Source organism: Sciurus vulgaris, assembly GCF_902686455.1.
Source record: "Sciurus vulgaris genome assembly, chromosome: 2".
Classification (NCBI taxonomy): domain Eukaryota; kingdom Metazoa; phylum Chordata; class Mammalia; order Rodentia; family Sciuridae; genus Sciurus; species Sciurus vulgaris.
In genome coordinates this window covers 25614343-25638631 of record NC_136462.1, presented here as the reverse complement: position 1 = coordinate 25638631, position 24289 = coordinate 25614343, and the positions used below count along the sequence as shown (strand labels likewise).

The 24289-nt window shown below is 39.6% G+C and overlaps 1 protein-coding gene across 19 annotated transcripts in view; it reads left to right on the top strand.

Moving 5' to 3' along the window:
• The window catches only part of NRXN3 (neurexin 3), a 1486572-nt gene that overhangs the window by 660923 nt on the left and 801360 nt on the right, over positions 1-24289 (top strand). For 11 of the 19 annotated variants that reach the window (XR_013761785.1, XR_013761786.1, XM_079126738.1 and 8 more), the window contains 5 exons: positions 6315-6434; positions 13085-13466; positions 14242-14432; positions 15217-15390; positions 19477-19503. Coding sequence is in view for 17 of the 19 variants with exons in the window: in XM_079126738.1 (XP_078982864.1) it covers positions 6315-6434; positions 13085-13466; positions 14242-14432; positions 15217-15390; positions 19477-19503 (894 nt within the window). In the remaining 2 variants the exon portion in view is untranslated. The remainder of the gene's footprint in view (positions 1-6314; positions 6435-13084; positions 13467-14241; positions 14433-15216; positions 15391-19476; positions 19504-24289) is intronic. The other 8 variants (XM_079126730.1, XM_079126719.1, XM_079126734.1 and 5 more) reach the window with 1 other exon arrangement.

Genomic DNA, 24289 nt, shown 5'->3' with positions numbered 1-24289 from the left:
AATCTTGAGACTGCCCTCAGTGCACCACTGCTGAGCATGCTGGAAATTTATGGCTTAAGGTAGAGGTTGGGCAGTAAATTGGGGGCAAGTTTCCTTCTCATCTCCGGTGGAGCCATTTATTTCTTTGGAAATATGTCTCCCCAGATTCACTCCATTTCAAAATTGAGATGCTCTTTTTTCTTAGCTGGGATGAATAAGTTCATTTATACTGTGATCACAATTTAGAGATCCTTTGGATGGGGTGGCTGGGGTTAGCTTAGTTATCGTAGGGGCAGTCCTTGTTCTAGTTCTAAGGCATGGTCTAGAGTGCCTGAGAACTAAAGTAGAAAGGAAGGGAAGGAGAGGGAAAGGAAGCCAGGGGAGGAGGAAGTTAGCAGCAATCCAGTGTCATCAGTGTCATCTCTGGACAATGCAGGCCGAAGGCACAAATTAACACTATATTATGAAAATCAGGTGAGCAGTGAACCTAAGACTCACACGTCTCAGCTGCAGGAAGCTGCCTGGAGCTGGCATGAACTGTGACTGATGTTGGATAGAAAAGACACAGTAACAGAATTAAACTCCTTTGGCTGATAGGATCAATAGTGCCTTACATTTTCTGGAATCTTTCCCTTTCTTGTTGAGTTTTCCTATATCTACCCTGGTGCTCAGACTAAAACCTAGAAGTCAAAATTGATTTCTGTCTTTTCCTCCCTCTCTTGTTCCCTCTCCCATTCCAAATCCACCTCTCAAAACAGTCTCCAAGTGCAGTTGACTCTGCTTCTAAAATACACTCCAAATTTTACCATTACTACTGCTGTACTTTTTAAGTCACTTTCACCTCCTGCCTTTAACAGCCTCCTAATAGATCTCCCTGTTTCCATTATTGGCCTCTTTTGGTCCAATAAACCCAGAAGAGCCAGAGTGATTTTTAAAACTTAAGCCAGGTCATATGATTCCCTTGCTTAAACCTTCCAAGAGCTTCTAATTGCCTTTAGAACAGCATTCAGGTTCTGTACTAAGTCATCTGGGACCTCAAGTGATCTGCCCTCTGCCTACATTGCCGCTTTTCTTGCTCCCAGTCTCTGCCTGGGGCACAGACTCTGACCATAAGGTGCTTCTTTTCATTCCTCCATCATGCCGAGCTCATTGTGGCATGCTCCTGCTGTCCCCACAGCCTCAGGTATTTGCATGTTTGGTTCCTCTATGATGTACTTCCTCAGAGAACTCTTCTCTGACCACCTCCTTTAATAGCTCTCCACCCAACCAGGTACTCACATTGATTAGAGAAGTCACTCCAGAGATCCCTTTCCAGAACATTCTATAAAGTAGCCCATTTCCTATCCCCACTTCATACCCCAACTGCTTTTCCTTAAATACCCTGTTTTATTTTCCTCCTAGAAGGCAACACTATCTATACTTATGTCACATTCCTTAATTTGTGTCTTACCCTTCATATTTCCTCACCCCACACTAGACTATAAACTCATAAAGGCAGGCACCTCTCCTGTTTGTCTTTTTGTCTGTTGTTCCCCAAATCATGCTCAATAGCCCTGTTTTAAATACATGAGTAGACAGTCTCTGTCACATCCTGCCACAGGTGGGTAAGTGTGCTCTCTGTACTCTAGAAGACCTGGTGAAGGTGAGCCACAGGGAGGGGGCTGGGCAGTCTGTAGTGGTATGTTACATGTGTCATCTCAATGGCTAGTTTCTTATTCAGTCCTGATAAACAGTGGTGGTGTTTTTAGTGAGTTTCAAGCAGAAGCAGGGTCTCCAGGAGGCTGCATGTGCTCAGGCTGAATAACCAGGTCTCTGGTCTTTCTCACACTGACTGGGAGACTCAGTACAAGACCCTCCAAAGACTCATGGTGCCTTCCACCCCTGTTGTAGGAACATTAGTACTTTTTGCCACCAGAGGACTCCAGTGGGAATGAAATAATCTAGTTGAGGTGCTTTGCCAAACAAGCATTATAAATGATGAAAACATATCTTTAAAAATAAGTTTGTAAAAAAAAAAAATCTATCCAAATCAAACTCAACACTTCTGGGTAATGAATCCAAAGAAACCAACTAGAACCTAAAATTTTGTGGGCAGAAAATGAAAAGCTTTCTTCCCACCTCCTTGTCTTCCTCTTCCTCCTTTAGCCCTGCTCTTTTTCCTCCCACCCCTGCTTTTCCTCATCTGATCCGTTGTCTCTGGGGAGGGTACCTATTAAAATTTATGGTGCTATGGACTTAGTAAAATGCAAGTCACAGTTCAAATAGTCTACTGGCGGGTGCAGGTGGAAATAAAGGTAAGTTTTCTTTTTATAAATATCTTTGCTGTTCTTTAAATCTAACACAATCACTCTGAGCATCTATTTACTGTATCATTTGTATGTAATTTTTTTATACATTGTTGAAATTTTGATTCATGTGAAACAGTTTAAAGGGAAATCAAGTTACTGCTCTTTTTCCCCTTTTGCACAAATAAAAAGATGTTAAGGTAAGGCAAAATGATTATACTCCAGGTGTCCCCCCTCTCCTGCCCTATCCCTTCCCGAGCGAGGAAGTTTCTGAATGTTCACTGGCCACTTTTGGAAACAACCTTATGGCAGATGGAAGGAATTTCTACTTCCTGCATATGAGCAAAATCATCTGATTTAGTTGGTGTGGTCAGGTCTTAGAAATATATTGACAAACAAACGTATAGTAGGTGTAACTTACAATTTTGCTGGTTCTATTGCTCCTGGGGGGAATAGCAAATTCACATAATATGATCAGTCTCCTTTCAAAAAGTCTAAATAGGTTAGAAATAATTAAAATCCAAAATCCATCTCGTGAAGGTGTGTGCATTTAGAAATGCTCAACTATAATTTTTACTATATATTCCCATTTCCTATCAGCCCAAAGAAGGAAAAAATCTGCTCAAAATCTATTATCTTCCTCCAAGTAATCAGTAATGATTTTTCTCTCAAAGTAAACTTTTCTCAAGAACGTTTCATTTTGATTTTATTATTATTTCTGGATTCTTAAGGAAGTAGGACTTTCATAGAGCTCTTGGGGTTAGTCAAGGAAATAATCTTGCCCATGTTCTCCCATTCATTGGGGAATTAGTCCGCCTTCTTGGAGACAGCCTCCCTTCCACAAGATGGCGCTGTTTGGGTTTCAGCCAGGCTGGATTGAGTGGTTCCATGTATTTCTCCAAGCATGCAGTCAAGGCTCTTGGTTCTACAACCTTAAAGAATTCAACATTCCACTCCTACAAACTTCTGCATCTTAAAATCACCATCTGTGATTTTGCTTCTTTGTTATCTAGTATGAGTATCATTTCCTGGGAAACTGAAATTAAATCCATCAGTCTAAAGAGAATCAAAGTGTTTTCTTGTGCCTGAATTCACAAGGAGAACTTCTTATGTTCATTGTTCCACTGATGCTGCTTCACTGACTTTTTGCTCAAATCTTCCAGGGACGTCTTCCCTGGACTGCATCCTTCCACTCTGAAAATGTAGCAGGTTGCGTGCTTCAGTCATCAACTGGGTCCACCTCTTTTAGCACTTACCAAACCAGTTTCATTCTGGGTCACAGATCAGTTTTATTCCTTCCATTTGCCTGGATTTCCGACTGAATGTAAAAATCATTTTTCCTCTGGTAGGAAGAGTTGAGCTTTTGGCTTGATTAAGGATAAATGTTAATTCTGTTCTTATAGATACTGAGAGTCTTACAAAAGCTCACTGAAATTTATTTGCTTATTGTTTGAAAATAAATACTGAGTAATATTGCCTTCCATTTCAGTAAGATAGGCATGGCTGTTTCTCCTACTCTTGAAGAGCATTATTGGTGTTTGGAGGTATAGAATATAACTAGTAGTAATTTTTTTTTTTGCATGTTTAGTCAAAGACCACCACATATTAAAGTTTTAGAGTCAAACATTTGTTTTAGAAGACTGTTAAATACTTGCTTAAATCTGACTCCATGGACATTCCCAGAATACTGTATGTGTCAAGTGCCTGTACAATGTTAGCATCATTTAAAACATGACTGACAGAGGCAAAACTTGTTTTACAACTCTAGCTAATATGATACTTATATAGTAGTGTCCCCAAACTTATGGTATTTGTGTTCATTATTCTCCCTCCTATCTTGTCCCTAATCATAAAAATTAAGTGATGTGCAAAAGATTGCCTGAAGAACAGATGCTATCTTGGAAGAAATGTTTTAAATAGCCTGTATCTGTAACAGTTCTGTCACCATAGCCAATAGTCTCTTCAGCCTTCTTTACTTTCTTCTTTTCTATTCAAACATTTGCATGTAGAACAAAGAGAATAAAAACATAAAAACACAAAGGCAGATTTGTTTGTTCTGAGAACATCTGTTCTTGTTATAAAGCAACCAAATGATGTGGTCCATTTTCTTCCAATGCCCTCTTGGTTTGCAGTTGTAAAGGCAATTGTTACATCAGTCTTAGAGTCGAATTTAAAGAGATTCTGCACAGTGTTCCTTAATAAGTTGAAATGTAGGGAAAATATTATGATAAGGTTTAAATTTTAGGTGATATTAAAGATAAACATTCTCATAAAGTAAGGGAAGCTGAGGTTGACTACAAAATGGTTTATTATAGAATTATTTCCCCCTAAGATTCCTTGAATGATTTCATGTCATCTGTATCCAGTTTTGGGTACATTGGGTCCTCTCTACATTTCTTCACTGAATGCTTAGAATTCTTGTCAATTTGGATTGCACTTGAAAAAAACTGAATGTAAATTACTAGCTGTAATACATTGTACTTAAAATAATTTTTTTTCATTTTAAATTTCTGTTAGTTAATTAATTAATTAATTAATTAATTATTTTTGGGAAATAATTTTCCCCAAGTTTCAAATAATAATAACCCCAAGTTTCAAATCCTAATAACCAGCAAAAGTACAAATACTCATTACTCAAAATTGAAAGGGTCAATTGAAAATTACCTAGAGCAGGAGATACTCTTTTTTTTTTCTTTCCTAAATAGTATATAATACCTTCAGTCTTTGGGTAGAGGAATGGGGGAATAGCTAGTGAAAGGTATATAAAGCTTCCAAAATTACTTAGATAAAAATATATTGAGTTTTATTAATGATTACAAAGACCCCTATGTGTGCATTAAGTATTCAAAAAGCACTAATTAAAACACCCATTATGTGTCTGGTCCTGTGCTTAGCATATGGTAGAGCAGATAAACTCAGCCAAAGTATCTTAGATACATGATATCTGTAGAGAAATATTGACTGTTTATATGTTCTGCATTTAAGTCACTTTCAGAGATAGGACTTTCTGCATGTTGATTTATTAATTCAGAAATATTTAATCAGTATCTTTCATATGGGCTCAGTTATCCACTTAGAAAGAGGAAACTTGGTCTAAGTCCTCTGATTCTAGGCAATATTCTTTGCAAATTTCTAGCTCAGTTTAGTGATGACACACATTCTCATGTAACATGGCAGTTTTTCTCCTTGCTGACTGGATTGTTTTAATGCCTCCGTGTCTCCATCTTTTGCATAATTGTCTATTGCCCCTGATTCTTCATGGTGTGCACTTGAATTTCATCTTGAGTGTCTTGAACATGGATCTCTTGAGACAACATCATTTATTCTTTTCCTTATTGGAAACATTCTCTTGACCTAAAAGGATCATCTTTGGATTTTATGTTATTTCATGTTGTAAGTCTTTAGATCTTTTTGGAGGAGGATGAACAATGAGATAATTCCAGGGCCCCCACATTCCCTTCAGGAGCATTATTTATAACGGTGGGGGGTGGGGGAGCCTTGACATTATTTCTATTGGGCTGTTTACCGTGGTGATTTCTGTGGTCACTTACTTCTGATGCGACCTTGTGGTTAATGGAAATGCCATGTTAAGGCAGCATATATTATGGAATTCTTTTCTCATCCAATCGGTGGATATTCTCTAGAAGCCAGACTGGTGTATTATGCCTAAATCACCTAATGATTCTGAAAACAATTGTGATGAATTTCCTGTATCTTCAAGAAATTCATTTGAATTCTAAGACTTTGAGAAACAAATGACGGCTGACTATTGATTCCTGTGAATCATGTCCTAGAGCCATTGGTATTGTAACGCCTTGTATCTACAAAGGAGGGCACTTATTTCTTTTATTCCTTTGTGATTGTCCTTTCAGTTAGAATGGAGACTTTTGCTTCTGGGGACTATTAAGGAGGATCCTCTTGGATCTGGGGGAGGGACACAATCCCTTGAATATTACTGGGTCATGTGCACCAGTGTGGCTTTGACACCCTGATGCTGTGAGCACTACTTGGAGAACTGGTTCTGACTCTGGTCCTCACCACCATCCTCAGGCAAAGGACCCGAGACCCTGTATGCAGGGCAGAAGCTCAACGACAACGAGTGGCACACTGTTCGGGTGGTGCGGAGAGGAAAGAGCCTGAAGTTGACCGTGGACGATGATGTGGCCGAGGGTGAGTGCAAGTGTGTCCAGACCTTTGCTCCTAACGATTCCTCCATCATTCCATCTTTTAAATCAGAGGCTGCATAGAAGTCAGAAATTATGTTCTCTGAGGACAAACTCAGGCAAGGCTAAGAAATAGTTGCTTCTATATTTTCAAATTTCCTTTTTATCTATCTATGTTATAGAATTTACCTATAGCTACAATTCTGTATTTTGGGATCTCTCTCTCTAGGCACAGAGTATACAACTGAAGGACAGGTGTAGAGTCCTAGGAATCCTTCTAGTATCCAATAAATCAAATATCACTTATCAATCATCCTCCAAGGGCCAGTTCCTTTGGTTAGTGAATGGGTTGTACTTTAATAGAGGGAGGTGGATAATCCAGGTGTTCAGAATATTTTCGGGACATGTAAATATCTAGGACAGTGCATGATACTTAGGCGTTGCTGAATAAGGTTTGGTTTAATGAATTATTCATTTATTTAATCATTATTTTCTGAGTACCTATTTTATACCCAGAACTGTTTTAGAAGGAACTTGGAATATGGTGATATAAAACCAGGCATATCCTCTGCTGGGTGGAATTTGCTTTTCGAGGGCAATGAAGAAATGAATGACCCCATACATATGTAAAGGATCATTTAGAGTCCCACACAACACATAAGCAGTTCCTGAGAGCCTGCTGCATGTCAGCATGTGCTCAACTTGCAGAAGATAAGAAGGATGTGCAGAGATTGCCTATTGCCTCAAATAGTCAGTCGGTCTAGCATATTATATAGGACTCTGGTACTTGAAAACAAGACAGGAATATATCATGAGATTCTAATCTGGATAGATGAAATTATATTTGTCAATCAGAAGGGAAAATGACAGGTGGGAGTGGGATGATTAGGAGTTCTTTATGAAAGTAGATTATTGGCCCAAATTCAATGGGTGGTTGTCATCGATGAGGTCTAGGGTGGAAGAAAGAAAGCATGTTCAAGTGCTGTTTTACACATTTGCCCCCTGTAATTCTGTGCTCTCGTATTCTAGAGCAGTACGTAGAATTCTTGTCCATTGGTAAAAGAAAACTCGGGTAGCACTGGGAATCACATGGAATACTGCTGCCATCTGGTCTGGGTCCTGACATTAACTCTGCAGGGTATTGGGAAAGTTACTCCCCGTTCCTGGGCCTTGATAAGTACAGTCAGAGGCTAAGCCATCTCTACAGGGTTTTCTGTGGATAAGACAGCCGGTTAGTCTGGAGCCCTGGAGTTTAAAACAATCATTGCTACTAAATTGCTTTATGCCTTTGGGATAGATATACTAAGCCTCTCTTTCTTCATTTCCTCATTTTTAAACTTGAACTCCTGTTATTCCTAAGGAAATGTTCTGCGATTTTGGGTCCCATAATTTAATTTTATATTCATGAGCCTGAGTTTCTGTATTTCTGGAGTCAGGAATTATAGTGAAGCAGGAGTGCAGGTGTGTGTGTGTGTGTGTGTGAGTGTGTAGGTTAAGAAAACCAGTCTGTGGACTGTGGAAGAACAGGTAGCATATATTCAGGTGGCATTAAATTGTCTATCCTACATGTATCAACTCCTTTAATCTTCTATAATTCAACATAGTCTTTCAAGATAAACGTTCATATTGTCAGAAAGGTAACATGAGATTTAGAATTCTATAAGAAAGCTTCAAATCCATGTCTTCTTGATTCTACAAAATCATGTTGCTTGCTTTTCCTCCAAACCATGGTAAGAAAATGATTTATCTGCAGGTATGATGGCACATGCCTGTAATCCTAGCAGCTCCTGAGACCGAGACAGGAGGATCATGAGTTCAAAGCCAACCTCAGCAATTTAGCAAGGCCCTGTCTCTAAATAAAAAATAAAAAGGGCTTGGGATATGTCTCAGTGGTTGAGTGCCCCTGGGTTAAATCCCCCATACCCTGCCCCCCCCCCCAAAAAAAAAAAAAAACAAACACTTTTGTTTTTTAACAGAGGAGAAATTGAAAGAATAAACAGGGCAGGGGTGGGGAATGCATTTCAGGAGGAAGACACGTATCAACTGTCTTCCCCACAGGGTAACAAAGACAAACAGAACCACAGGGACTTTTCAATACACACAGACATTAAGTGAGTAGAGAAAATATTGTTACTGATCTACATTCCTGAGGGTAACTTTGCTTTATGCAATGAATGTAAAAAATGTGATGCAAAAATATTTCTGCTGTTTAAAATGTGCAGCCAGTCTGCATTATTTGTCCCAGAAATCACCACAAACTATTAGTGCAGGCAGGAGCACACAAAGGCTGTGGTGAAAGGATGCACAGACTGGCCTTGCTAAACTGGACTTGGCTGGTTAAATCCCAGTGAAGGAGATTCACAGCATATTTTGAAATAGCAACCACTAGATGGCACCCTCAGTCCGATTCTAGCCCTGAGTTCTTTTCAGTTTCCTTGGGAAATGCACCCCTGAAAGCTTCAACAGCAGCAGAACTGAGGGGACTGTAATTCCCTCTCTCAATCATAATTCTCTGATAGAACCTTTGGAATAAAGGTAACTGTAAATTGTGCTTTCTGTTTCTGGTAATAATTAGAACACAGGGCTAAACCATGGAATACTCAGGTTGTGCAGTCATTTGATACTTGAAATTAACAAAGCTCCTTCACTTTCAGCCTTACCCCCTACTTCACTGCTGATGGAACAAAGCAGCCATTTGGATAGGGAGATTTGAGAGAGGAAAAGAGTTATTTTGCTTATGAGCTATAACCTTGGGTTGCTTTTTTCAGTGATAACGGGTTTGGGAATTTTAATTTTAGTTTATGGAAGTCATAAAATCAGGCAATGAAATTAAAATACCACACAGTCCCCAGGTTATTAAGTGGTGTCTTATTGGCTTATTTAGTAATCGCATTCATGCTGTTTAAGATCCCCCAGTGTGCCAAATTTTCAACTACTTTATAGAAATGATGCAAAGAATAGACCAGACTCACAAGAAATCAAAAGCAAAAAAAGAAATAGTCCTCAACCCGGTGTTTTTCATTTATTAACGGTATAATTGTGTTCTTGGAAAAGTAAGTTCAGTTGACAGTTAATAAGGATTGATTGATTGATTGGGCTGGATTTCTGTTATTAAGAATAAATTAAAAGAATATAACTGTTGGGTTATGCCTTTCAGAATGGGGATCTAATGCTGCATGAACTCCCCACTCCATCTAGAACTTTATGCTAATATAAAATTTCACCCCATTGTTTCACTACTTTTTTCAAGTTGATTTCTCCCTCCATCATTCATGCTGTAAAAAGTCATTTTTTCAGTTTTCCATTAAAGACATGTTCCTGTGCTAATAAAAAACCTGATTAAATTGGATTGGGAAATATTAGATCAAAATCATGAAGTTCTGTATTGCCAAGACTTACTTATGCTGAACGTTTAATGAGCTAATGTACATTGCTAATCATCAATAATTAAATATGCAGTATTTGCCAAATGTATTTGGCTCCAGAAACTTTTTTTTTTTTTAAATAAAGCATTTTATAGCACACACTTTTGAAAAGCGCTGATATCACAGAAAGACCAATGCAGCTAGAGAATTGTGGGCAAAATATGGCCTTCATTTCAATTTCTCTTCCTGTGTCGTGGAGTCAGGGAGCTCCTGTATTCCTGTTCTTGTTGTTGTTGTTATTATTGTTATTTGCTAAGCCTTCATGTTGGCCAGGAACCTCAGGTAGAAATGAAGATATGAACTCTGACCACTGTGTAGAAATCCCACATACAATTTTCTGCCCCTCTGTGTAGGGACTTTTGAAGTACTCAGGCCCCTGAAGAATGCTATGGGACCCAAAGAAGTGGTCCCTACTTTAAAAGTACTTGTATTCTCATAACAGAGCAAAATAAATAAGTGGAAAATTGTTAAAGCATTTCAGAGAAAAGGAAAAAGGCACTACATCATTTAGGAATATCTAACGATTTAAGTCCTATGAACCATTCTAAGTACTTTATATGAAGGGACACATTTAGCCCTGGCAACTTCATACCTATTTCACAAATGGGGCAGTGGGGCACACTAAAGTTAGGTAACTCTCCCATGGCAACCCAGTTAAGAACTTGTGGAGTTAGAATGCAAATCCAGGCTGTACAGCCCTTGAATTTATATGCTCATCCACTGTCTGCCATGACCTCATGGGAAGTTACAGTGAAGATGTCCAGTAGTTTCCACAGGTTTAAGTTCTTCCTTGCTCTGAGGATTGATCTGCAGACGGCTTCGTGGCTGTCCATGAAATATGGAAGTGAATGTGTGAATAAGGAGCCAAGGCAATGAGGTTGCTTTGGGAAAAGTTGCTGAATGTATTACTCCTGAATCAAATGGAATGGCATTGTGGTACTTGGCCATGGGGAAGGAGTGTGAACTCATTACAACAGCTTCTGCCTGGAAATTTCACCTGCTAAATTCCACCTGCTGCTTTTCTTGGAATGAGTGTGGGGAACGAGTCAGGTTTTTTACTTTTTTAAACAATACTGTATAGTATAAAGGTAAAGATGTGGGCTTTGGTACTTACACACCTGGATTCAATTTGAGGGTTTACCTTTTACCACCTGTTTGACCCTTGATCACATTGCTTAACTTCTGTAGCTAACTGCCATCACCTCTAAAGCAAGATAATGATGCCCATTTACAAATTTATTGTAATAATGATGTTTGGTAGGCAGAACTTAGTGCGGTGTTTGGCATACAGGGAGTAGTCAGAATCTTGACTTTTCTTTGTTGTCTTCCACCCAAGTTACTTCTCTGTCCTCTCAAATTTGAAAACAGCTACTATGAGGTATGCATTTATTTGCTCACTCCTTAGATGGAAGAGAGGTTTAGTGCACAGACCAAATTAGGAGGATGGGAGTGAAGGGGTTCTAGGTCACTAAAATGGACTAGCTGACACAAATAGATTCATTTTTTAGAGTATTTGGTTAGATGGGCATAGGTTTTAAATTTTAGGCAGTTTTTTTTTTCATGCTTTACTTGGTGCAGCATACTTTATTTTTAAAATCTTCATCCACAGAGGAGTAAGTTCCTTTAGCAAGTACCGAACCTAGTACCTTTTTAAATCGGGCCCTCCATTGCCTTCTCCTTTCTCCTCCCTTAGATTTGAAGCTGTACTCTGAGTTCCTAAACCCTGACTCAGGCTATGTCCCTGGCTCAGCTCTGGGATTCCCTCCTGCCCATCTTGGCTTCTGCCCCACCGAATCCAAGCCCTTGTTCAGTCTCTCTCCATTTTCCTTCCCAACATTTTTGCTTTATACCACTGATTTTCTGGTGAGCAGAATTTCATAAGCTTTCCATTCAGATTTTCCTTCAAAGCTCCCAAATGACTTGAAAACTGTCTCTGTAGATTTCCTTTTAGAAGCCAGGGATCTAGCTTTTGGATCACCAGGGATCACCATTCTCACTTCTTAGTTCTCATAGTGCATTTAAAAAAAAAATACACATTAGCATGCCTATAAGCATAGTTGTAATTCTGTTCCTCTGAGCCCATGCAGGTTGGTTGTGATTCTCACTGATTCTCTAGCTCCAGCCCCTACTCCTGTATGAACAGCTATAGCCAAGTTAATATCTGGGGTTTATTTCAGTCAGCTCATGGCTGTAGCACATGTGAATGCATGTTGCTTTGGGGTTGGTGTTCTCTCCAGGCAGACCCAACCCCGCTGGCTGTTGCATGGCCACCAGGAACTTCCCTCTTGCTCTTTGAGCAAACCTTGCTTGCAAATATGACTTTCATCAGGGTGCCAGCAAAAGCTATAGAGTTTATTATCCCAGTTTCAGTTTAGGTTGTTCCTAATCCAGTGCCCTGAGGTGGCTCCTAGATCAGACATCACCTTGAACCTTGCTAGAAATGCCAGACCTCAACCTAGACTTTTGAACTGATAAACTCTTAGTGTGGGACCAAAGCCCTATCAATGATTCTGATGAGTATCGACATTTGAGGATCATGTTTTTAGTCTTTAGACTAAAAAAGAAAAAAAGAAAAGAAAAGAAAAAAAAAGTTTATGGTTGGGGAATAAAATATATGGAATAGAGGGTAGTTTGAGTAGGGTCCACTTCATTCCATCGATAAGGTTCAAGAGTAAACGATATTTTCCCAAAGGGAAATTAGGCATTATTATTAGAAAATAATAAGTTGCTAGGAAGATAAACCAATAGATGTCCTAAAGTAGAAATTTTTCTCCAAGTACTAGGTGGTGAGTTATTATAGCAAGAAATATTTGGTAGTGAAGGCATAAGGCTTACCTGTTATATCTTTGACAAGAGGTAGGGCAGTAAAGACCTTTCTTCTTATCCTGGGCATTGGTACTCAATTATTTTCTTGAACATAGAGAACTCATAGTTTTAGCCTTTAATCGGGTTCCCCTTAATCTCACATTCTTCTTTTCATGACAAAGCATTCTGAGCAGCTGTGTGGGCATCTGGATGAAGGACATAGGACTTGGGCTGGGTCAGAATTCAGCTCTTCAATTGGGACCAAATCAGGTATATCCTATAATGTGTATTTTGTTTTCTTGAACTGAATCAAGGAAATTGAATCATTTGTATTCAATCAGGTTTCAAGTTACACTAAAAGACATAGTAAGGATACTGTGACAGAACGTAACTCTTCCTGTTTGTACCTCATGTCTGGTTTTCATAGGTACAATGGTGGGAGACCACACTCGCTTGGAGTTCCATAATATTGAAACTGGTATCATGACGGAGAAACGATACATCTCCGTCGTCCCCTCCAGTTTCATTGGGCACCTGCAGAGCCTGATGTTTAATGGCTTGCTCTACATTGACTTATGCAAAAATGGTGACATTGATTACTGTGAGCTGAAGGCTCGTTTTGGACTGAGGAACATTATTGCTGACCCTGTCACCTTCAAGACCAAGAGCAGCTACCTGAGTCTTGCCACCCTCCAGGCCTACACCTCCATGCACCTGTTCTTCCAGTTCAAGACCACCTCAGCCGACGGCTTCATTCTCTTCAACAGCGGAGATGGCAATGACTTCATTGCAGTGGAGCTAGTCAAGGGGTAAGGAGAAGGGACCCCGTGGTTTATGCTAGTTATCTTTGCACAAGCCCTACGTAAAACTTAGACATGAAAAAAATTATGTCCATTCTGTTCTCTAACCTCTGTTCCTTTGGCACGTGAACATCCTCAAAGATTACAAAGAGCCACAAAATGATTCGGGATGGAAAGGAGATTCATAAGACTATTTAAGATTTTCCATTATTTGGCAGGGAGTGCCATAGCTACTTACTCTGAAATATAGTCCTTTAAAACTGTGGGGACAAAAGCTTATTTTTGCAAAAGAGGGCTAAGGCACACTTTGCATCCATCTCTTTAGTAATACTAACTGTAATCACCAACTTTATGCCTGGAAATGAAATACAGATATTTGCAACCCTACCATCAGCTCATATATAAATTATTTTTAAAAGCTGTCCTTTCTTCAAAATATTTTACTACCACATATTGGAAAATAGTCAAACAAATACAAAATCAGAACCAGATCCTTGACTGACTGAATGTAAATGCTGCCCCAGTGTTTTATAGTGAACTGCTTGTGCTACTCCTTGGCTCTAGATAGTATTCCTATGCAGTGTTAAAAAAGGAGATTCTATAAGAATAAAACAAGAACCAAGTATAATAGAGTAGGAACTGACCCTTCTCATAAACCAGGCTTTAATGATTGCCATGTTATACCAGTGTAGCTGGGAGACTCAAACTCCCTGCACCTTGACTTGTACATTGCCAGTAGTGCAGCAGGGAATTGCTAGTCATCAGAGGTGGTTGTTCCTCACAGGTACATTCACTATGTGTTTGATCTCGGAAATGGCCCCAATGTGATCAAAGGTAACAGCGACCGCCCCCTGAATGATAACCAGTGGCACAATGTCGTCATCACTCGGGACAACAGTAACACGCACAGCCTGAAGGTGGACACCAAGGTGGTCACACAAGTTATCAATGGTGCCAAAAATCTGGATTTGAAAGGTAAACCTTGTCAATAAGTTTATCCTTCTTAGAGCATTTCCTACACTAGAAGCACTGTTTCCAGAGGCAAACTCCAGGTTAGGAGTGCCATGTATTTTTGAGGCATTGTGCATTTCCTATTTAAGCAAAGTTGAATTACCCCATAATGCAACTGATCCTGTCTTTATGTATACCATGTTCAAAGAATGGTTCCTTTTCTTATAATCTCAGGAATGTCTTGCTGTGGGTACTGCGGAGTTGATAAATGTCAACATGTGGGAGGGTCCATAATAAAAAGGAAGGAACATAGTCTTTGGAATTTCAGTTGAGTCATTTACTGCCTAGATGACATTGGTAAATATTTCTTAGTCATATTCAGCTTGTGTATATATATTTTTTTGGAAAACAAGAATAATAAGTTTTACTCCTTTTATGGATTGTTAGGAGTTCTGATGACTGTTGGTAAAGCCCTTAAGCCTATTGTTGGTGACAAGTGCATAAGAAGTGCTCAATAACATGTTCTGCTGAAAATACAGTTTATTTTTACTTCATCATGTCATGGGGACAACTCCTACTTCATAGGATCGATATGGTGATTAAACTTTGTGTAGCAAATGAATGTCATATAAGAAATATTGGCTTCTTCTTTTAACAATTCAGAGACCCTGGTAATTATTTGGTTTTTAGCTTGTCTTGTTCCTCTTATGTTTCAGATCTGCCAAACAGTCTGAAGTGCTGGGGCAGCTGCTGATGTGGCTAAATATCCTTTACTCCATCTCATTTTCCACCTACTCATCCTGTCTAGGTGACCTCTACATGGCTGGCCTGGCCCAAGGCATGTACAGCAACCTCCCAAAGCTTGTGGCCTCTCGGGATGGTTTCCAGGGCTGTCTGGCATCTGTGGACTTGAATGGGCGGCTGCCTGACCTCATCAATGATGCCCTCCACCGGAGTGGACAGATCGAGCGTGGCTGTGAAGGTACCAGCTTTCTTTTGAAGCTCCAGCCTTGTGGCAAGCACCATGCCTCTCTGCTGCCTCTGCCAAGGCCTCTTTCCTCGATTGATCAATCCTTTCTCATCCCATTGACACCTGACATTGTACCATCAGCATTGCCCCCTTGTCCTTGGCTGAGTATGTCTGGACATGTGCCACAGGCTCCAGGAGTGTGTCTTGGCAGATGTCCCCCAGGATCACATACTTGCCCACAGAGAACCTTCCCTGGCATTGACATCAGTCTTCCAGTTTGTACCTTTGCTTCCAGAATGGCTGAAGGACATCAGAGATCTTTATTTACATTTTAATACACGATGAGGAGCCAAACAGGCTTTACATAGGTGTCAGTGTCAATAAGATGCTTTTTATCTGGCTAATAAGGACTGCATTATTTAACATAAATTCACCAGAAAATAGGGAAATGATGTCAAAATGCCATGATGATGGAAAAGAACTAATACTTATTGAGTGCTTGCTAGAAATCAGGCATTGCGAGGCAGTCCCTTAGTGTGGAATAGTGGAACATGATGGGCTTCCATGTTGGAAAGACCTAGATTAAGTTCTGGGTAGTAGCTCCTGTCAGCTGAGTGACATCTGGCAAATTACTGAACCTCTCTGAGCTACATCTTCCTTCCTTCTTTTTGTCCTATAAAATGGGGTAAAAAAATTACCTTGAAAGATAATATAAATAAATCTGAGTGATAAAAATGCCTGGTACATAGTAGACACTCAATAAACATGGGATTATTGTTTACAAACATTATCTCATGCAAGGAATCTAATAACAACTGCATACCCACCTCTACAGCACAACAAACCATGCTCAGCCTGTTTCTAAAGATGATCCTCTTTCTTTTGAGACATTAATTGAATTTTGCAAGTTTTTCTGAATCCAAGTGCTTTACAATAAAAGCAATCTTGTTTTAGCCGGCAGAGGGCAGCAGTGAACACATTCTGGGTTCCCTAGCAGCCTTGGTTTGGCTGAAAAGGTGACTGATTACACCTAATTGCCAGGCAAAAAGTTTGCCTGACCAGTCACCAAGATTCATGTGTTCTTTCCCACGGTTGAGCCTCATGGTCCTTTGTGCACAGTATAATGTTTTCTTGTACCTCTTGTTAAGTTACTGCATCAAACGGGTTCATTCATTTCCTGTGTTCAACTTCATACATCACTCTGGTTTTTAATCAGCCTTCATTTGAGTCCACCCACCACCTTAAAGGACCTTTTTGTCAAAGCTTCTCATCAGCTTGTCATTCTGACTTGTATTTATGCAAGTTGTTTCCCTTTGCCTAAGAGATGGCTGCCTGGGCTGCACTAGTGTTAAGACTCATCATCCCTACAACCTACTCCATCTTTCTTTAGCCAGAAACTTTTCCTAAATGCTGTTGGTCATATTTGGTGTGTGTGTGTGTAGAGGGGGCCAGGAGGTTCAGAATCACCGAGCACTTAAAGTAGTCACTTTGTATTCTCCTAGAAATGTACAATTTCATTCATCTCAAATTTTTTTTTTTATCCTACTGCTTATTCTTAATTTTTAAGTGTTAAAAGATAACCCTGATATAGATGCAGCATTTGGAATTAAATTGAGTATCTTAGTTTAGAAAATTGTGGCATGACCATACTTCCAAGTATCCTGGAATTATTAATCATATCAAGCTAAGTCCTGAAAGCACATATTAAAAAGCATAAGGCACTCTCTATTCAAATACTTTATCATGCCATCACTTCAGCTTGAAAAGTCAAGAGGAATCATTCATTTTACTCTAATGTTGCTCAATAGAATCATAATATGTCACATATGTGGTTTTAAATTTCCCAGTAGCTACATTTTTTAAAAGGTGTTAAGTAATTGGTAAAATTAATTTTAATTTTATATGCTAGCTCTAATGCATACAAAATATTATCATTTCAACATGTAATTAATATAAAATTATTAATAGATTCTTAGATTTTTTTTGTTCTTCAATAGATTATCAGTATCACATTCTTTTTTATGATATTAAGCCTGCAAAATTGTGCCTTTTCTATCTATAGTACATCTCAGTTCAGTCTGCACTCATTTAAAGGGTTCTATAGCTGCCTGTGTCTCTGGATGCTGCACAGGAAGCACAGTTCTATTCAATATAAAAATTGGGGTGTGAAGGAATAAAGCTATAGTATTGGATTAAAAGGATGTCTAAACTAACTTTTATAAAATGTATAGTATAAGGGAGAGTGGATCCCACCTAAGCAAGCTTCAAGGGAAGCAGCAGGAGGAAGTGACCCATGGCGCTGGGGAACATCCTTGCCCTATCTGAAGCTCCATATGCAGTTCAGCGTGACTCATCACATGCATTGTAGTGGGTTCAGAGCTTCCTCTAAGTACGGGTGATTGTTTCCAGCCGGATATTGTGACTTGATGGCTCTCCCATCCTAATCTATGGCAAAGCCCACGGGCCTAATCATGCTGCACTCTATTGCCATGGAGATAATGACGATGGTTCCCCATGGCGCATTGTGACTGCCCTACTGGGTGGGACAGAGTGGAGGACGAGTGCCAGGGAAGGAGGCTCTTGTTTATTGTACACAGATGACATTGATAATGAGCCTAAGTGGCCAGGAAAAATGGCCCCAAAGTGGGTTAAGGCATAAATTACTGTCATTGAAAGTTTGCACCATTGTGAATAAGCCCTCATAAAAGGTCCCAGGAGCTTTTTAGGGTTCTGTGGAAATGAGGCTGTGGAAGATAGTGGGGAGGAAAATGAAGGGCCTCGAACCTTGGAGCGACTGCTGTGAAAGGTGTCGTCTCCTTCTGAATCTTTTGTACGTACTGTGTGACTCCCTAGAGGGCTTTGGGTGTGAGGCAGGAAAGAACACATTTCTCACTGATCATTTCTGCATACAGAATAGAAAACAGGTGGGGGAGGAGGTTTCATTACTCAAAAGTAAAATCTGGATGTCTTTAAGATGGAGAATGTGCTTCATTATCATACGTCTAGGGTCCACAGAGCAGCATACATCATATGTTCCTGTTAAAGTCATTGACAATGACATTTCAAGATCCCTGAGTACTAAAGGTAGTATTTCCCAATTATATTGACTCACAACAGCAGATCAAACAAAAGGCAAAAGAGTCCAAAATCATTTTAAAAACTTATTAATCCAATATTCTTTGACTCTCCATTTTTGTTGGAAATAAAAATAAAATTGAATCAGATTTTGATTTTCTGTCTGTAATTAATGCATTGTGTAAAATTTAGAAATTTTAAGTACCCTTCCTAGCCAACATTTAGCTGTGACTTTATACCTGTCTGTTTGGGCAAAGATTTCTTAAAATAATGCCCATGTTAATTATTGGCTGGTAAACATCTCTTTCCATCTTGGGGTGACTTTTGCTATTGAGACTCAGGCATTACCGTCTAGAAGTGCTGTTCCACAGTTGCAGATGGTAAACATCTGAGAGAAACACACGTGCATTGTTTTGAGACTGGCATGAATAAATAAAAAGGACACTGATTTGGTGCCTTTTTGCCCACAAACATTTGGGTTTGGCTATATTCTTATAAATTGAGGAAATTGAGCGGTAGTGGTATTCCCAAATGAATCAGCTTGATAGAAATGCTCCATGTTTCATGGTGACATTTGCAAGAGGGTACCCGGGGTGATTCCCAAGTGACTCTTCCATGCTCAAGTCCTGAGCATTCAGAATTATATTTGTGGGCTCTGTCTGTGCACACGTGTCTTTCAGTCTGGCTACCCTTGTTTCTGGACCATATACACCTTGGGGCTTGCTGTGCAAATGTGTGAAGCCTCTGTGTGCTCATTGCTTGTGCTTTGTAAAGTTCACAACTTCCCTGCCCTGCTGTGCTGACTTGGCTCTGAGGAGGCCTGCTCTGACCCTGGTCTGTGCGTCCCCTTGTCCCCTCGTCTGTGCTGTCTCTGGTGAACCTGTAGAGCATCTCCTTGTCTTGTCTGAGTGATGTTGGTCATGCAGACTGCGTTTTCGTTTCTGTAATGTGACCCTGGTTTATTCTACCTCTTACTAACCTCTGGTTATTGTTTTCGCTTTTTCTGTTCTTTTGCTAACAAAGTTGCGTTGACCAAAGCTGACCTGCAAGGTAGAGAAGGCTCTTGTTCCCATTACCACTTTGGACTGAAAGATGCCCTGTGTAAACCTTGGTATCTGGGCTTTAGAGGGCTTCAAGCTGTCACATCTCTTAGACAGCAGTCATGTGGGGAGGGGGCTGAAACCAGTGTTCTTCTAAAAGGGTGACTGAAAACCAGTATTGGTGCATGGAAAGTAACTGTACAAAGGAGATCTCATGGGAGTAAGAACACAATTTCATTTGGGCGGAACCACAGAGATTTGACAACATCCTACATCTGTGACTATCCACAAACACGTTCATCTTTTCCAGAAATGGTTAATGCCTCTCAGTGTTTGCCACAGAGAGACTGGCTCCTTGTAATCTATTTACCATAGACAGAAGGCAGAACTTTGAAGAAGGGGAAAAAAAAGGCCACTTGAGTCTTAATTTATTATTTTGTAGGTCAGGAAGGTCACTTTCTAGAGCAGCATATCTAACTGCTTGGGCCTTATGAAAAGCATATCATTTTCTCTCAACTCATTTTAAAGAAATAATTTTAGGCATTTGGGAGATATTAATGTCATTAAAGCATTCCAGAGATTTATATTTCCTATTGGGGATTTTGGTTAAGCATTTTAATTTCCTGTTTTGTGATCTAAGGGAAAAGCACTCTTGGGGGAAAAAGGATCTGTCAGTTTTATCCTGAATACCCTATAAAATACCTGCATGTGAGATATCAGTGAATATCTGCTGCAGAAGCTGCTTTTTCTACCATTCAAAGGGGAACCTTATAAATTCCATAATAGGCCATTGGTCTTGGCATGTCAGGCTTCTTTTACTCAGAATAGCAAAGGAGGAACAGGCTTTTGTGTATCTTGTGGCTGATTCTTAAGTAGGGAACTGAGTTTCTGAAGGCCTCCATAGTTTGCAATCAGCAGAATTTCTTTGAAGTGGCTAAGGCAAAGGTAACTTCAAAAAAGTGACTTTTCATCTAAAAGACCATTTACTTTGCTGTAACTGTCTTGTTATGTGCCATACAGACAACCAGCACAGGTATCTCTCAGGAGGACATCCACTAATAAGGCCTCACTCTAGTCATTTGACCATATGTAATGCTTTTTTCTTCACCTCTTCTTGGATTCACATATATTCTGACATATATTAAAATTGATGAAAAGAAAAAGAACGTGCAATGGGTTAATACTTTAAAGTCTAAAGAAGCTTTACAATAACATTCAATTACAAAGGCCGTGATACTTAAAAGGTGTTGTGTTCAATTGTCAAAAGAGATACAGTTCATTCTACTCTGTAATTGGAGGGGAGTAGGTCGTGGGCAGGATTTTTTCTACAATGCTAGGCAACTAGGCAATCCAAGACTGTTGAACCTCCTTAGGATGAGATTTAGTAGTTAACACTGGGGAATTATATATCCTCCTCAACTTTACTGTTCTTCAGGCAATAACGACTTGCATTTTGAAATTCCAGAATCCAGCACAGGGGCCCACGTAGGGACTCAACATGTGGCAAAATAATGTTCAAATTTCCATCCAAAGGAAAAATGGTTTATAGTCATCATAGAAAGAAGCAATTGATTGCCATGCCTTTCATAAATTGTTTACCAAAAGGTAAATACAGATTGAGGGAGATGGTTTGGAGTATCTTAACTTCCCCTTAACTGTCAACGGTATGAGCTTCAAGTTATTATTCCATCGACATAATCTTTCTTCTATTCCCATAATGACTTGACATTCTGTTTGTGGCAGAAGCTGCTATCCTTTATAATTATTTTGGATCATCTCACTCTTTCCCTGTATTAGGGCAAATGGGATTTTGAATGAAAATGCTTTCAGTTTTTATTTTCCAGACTTTTGGATATAGACCATTACTCATAAGCTGACTTTTTCAGTTATAACCTGTGGGCATAGATAGTACTAATTACCATGAAGTGTAAAGACCAGTAAAAACATATAATAAAGAGATATAGAGTCTGAGGTATAGAGACAAATGTATTCAGAAGGAGATATAACAATGAGCTGTTGAAAGTGCTATCTTGAGTCTGGATGGGTCAATAGATTGAGTCCTTTTGTTATTGTGTTGTTGGGTAGTTTTATTTTTCTTTTAAGTTTTAAAGTTCTCCAGTGATTGTGTGTTTCACTTTAGCAGCTAAGTGGCAGGTACTCCTGGGTATCAGGTACTTGGCTAGGTACCAGGGATGCAGATGAGCTGCATATGACCTCAGTCTCTGCAAAGATCAGCCAATAATTACACTGCAGAGTGAAGACTGCTGTCCTGGAGATATGCATCCTACCATTTGAGCATGGACAAGGGTGGCTGGACAGTGGGGTGAGGGAGATCACTGCACATCTTCTCAGGCAAGTTTGGGCTGAAGAACAAGTGTGTTTTAGATGCATAAGTTGAGGTGAAATAATGTACATCTGAAGATGTGAGAGAAGGTGAAGCAGGGACAGTCAGATGGAGACAGGTGTTAACAGACTCTTCATACCAGGAGTTGGATTTATTCTGAGGGTACTGTAAGGGAGACAGAGATTTGGGTCTTATTTTCATTTTATGCTCTGCATCAGGGTGGCAGATGAGAAGGATAGGAACTGGAAACATAGAACATAGTCGTTAGGGAAGCCCCATAGTTAAAACAGAGAGAAAAGGTATCTCCCTGAGGCCCCTTACATTCCTGGCCAAGGAGAAAAACAAGTCTCCCTCTTACATGGAAACTCCAAGAATATAGGAGGCAAATGAGCTGTTGCTCCTGCTTGCTCCACCCTCCCTACTGTACTGTTTTTCTAGATAATGGTTAATAACAGATACAGCTACATATTATGACAACAGATGTCAACGAAGAACTGTATGGACCATCCCAGTTTGGGGCCAGATGGCACTTCACCACATTAGGTGAGGTTTTGGGAGCTCTCCATGGTACTCACTGGATATACTGGGAAATTCTACAGGGCTGAGAGGTGCCTTCTCTTTATGAGGGTTCCTTGCACAGAGAGACAATTTCTAAAGAATGTTCAGTAGTAACTTTCTAATTATTTTTGGTTTTCAAGAAGGGTACGCCTGGAGATTAAAAGACTTTCTAAACACTTGTCCATATAAGGAAGGCGTAAACTGTAAAAGAAACATGAGGTGACATATGTTTGGAGCCAGGCAGATGACAAAAAGGATGAGGCATCAAAGAATAACTCTTTATTCAGTTAGGTGATTAATCAGAAGACCATCTCCTCACTTTTCATTATAAATCCCCTTAGCTGTTTTATTTCTAGACTTGACTGTTTCTTTTTTAAGTTGCCCTGTGCCCTGATGGGGAACAGGCAGGTGGGGGGTACAAGATTGATTGGCTCCGGGGTCTAAGAGATGGCTATTTTGAGAAAGTCAATTTTTTGGGCTTGAATGTCTTAAGAACCTGAGGATTCTCTTAAGGCATTGTGGTTGAGCATTGGCCTCAGCCTTTAGGAGGTAGAGGGAATTTTAATTCTCCAACTTTCTTTACTATGAGGAATGCAGTTAGTTCTGCACCTCATTTTCTCCAGAGCTAAGGACTGAGTCACATTCTCCATTGTATTTTATGTAATACAATGTAGCACTTGACATAATAGAATTTAACTCTCAAAAGTGGTTTGTCCTGTGGTAAACAATAAGAGGGACAGGAATTATACTGAATGTCCCACAGTACCTCTTGCTTTTGTCCCTTGATATTGCATGACTGTGATTTACCTCAAGAGAACTGTGCAGACATGGCTCACTGCCTTCCTGGGTCTTGTTTCTGGACTCCTCAGCAACTATGCCTCAGCTTAAGTGGGAGGAGGAAACCTGTTTTTCCTTACCAGCAGAACTGATAATACTCTTGACTGAGAGGCTGCTTGGTATTGGCACATGCTGAGGACTGGGCAGGTTGTATCTGCATCTTGACAATGACTTTGTATGGCAGATACAGTACTCTCTATTTCCTGAATGATTTTACAAGTTTTGTGCATGTCATCTCCCTTAATACTCACACCAGTGAGATGATGATGATTTATATCTCCATCATAAAAAATGGGGAAATTGAGGTCCGAGTAGCCAGGCAAAGGTCATGTTGCTAATAAGTGATAAAACTGGATTTTGAAGTCCATAATTGCTCCCCTGAGTCATATGGCATGATTGTGTATTTTCCAATTTCCAAAGCAGAAACAATACATAGCTGACCAGAATGTCTCAAAGAGTGTACTCAACTCTGATTTTATGGTAGACAGTTTTCATATGAATATTGTTTCAATAATTTCTAGGTGGTATTTTCACAATGTTCATTTAAGTATTTTAAGTTACCTTCTTTTTGTTAAGACTGGCATTTGAAACCCTTTTTCTCTTTACTTCTTCTTTATTTTAACCTACCCTTTATTGCCCCAATAGACCATTACATCAGTGCTGATACAAAAAATAAAAATAAAAAAAAAAAAAAAAAAAAGGAAAAGCTGAAAATGAGTCTACATTTTCTAAAACACATTGACCTATGAGGGCTTGTCCATGGTTTTAAAACAAGGAGTGATTTTATTATTTGGCCTTTATGAGCTAGAGACTCCTGTCAAAGTAGGGTGGACAGAGCAAAAAAGCTTTAGGATATTAACCTCCTTTCAAATGCCCTAACTAGGTCAGCATCAACTTCTACCTCTTTTCTATCATGGAAATACTCGGTGGGTAAATTGTTTTACTCCTAAGATACAATTATATTTTGCAGTTATTGACCTTTGAGGGCAGTGCTGTGCTGGAGTGGCACTAACACAATAATTTTCAGGAATTGTGTAAGCCAGTTTACAGATGGGAC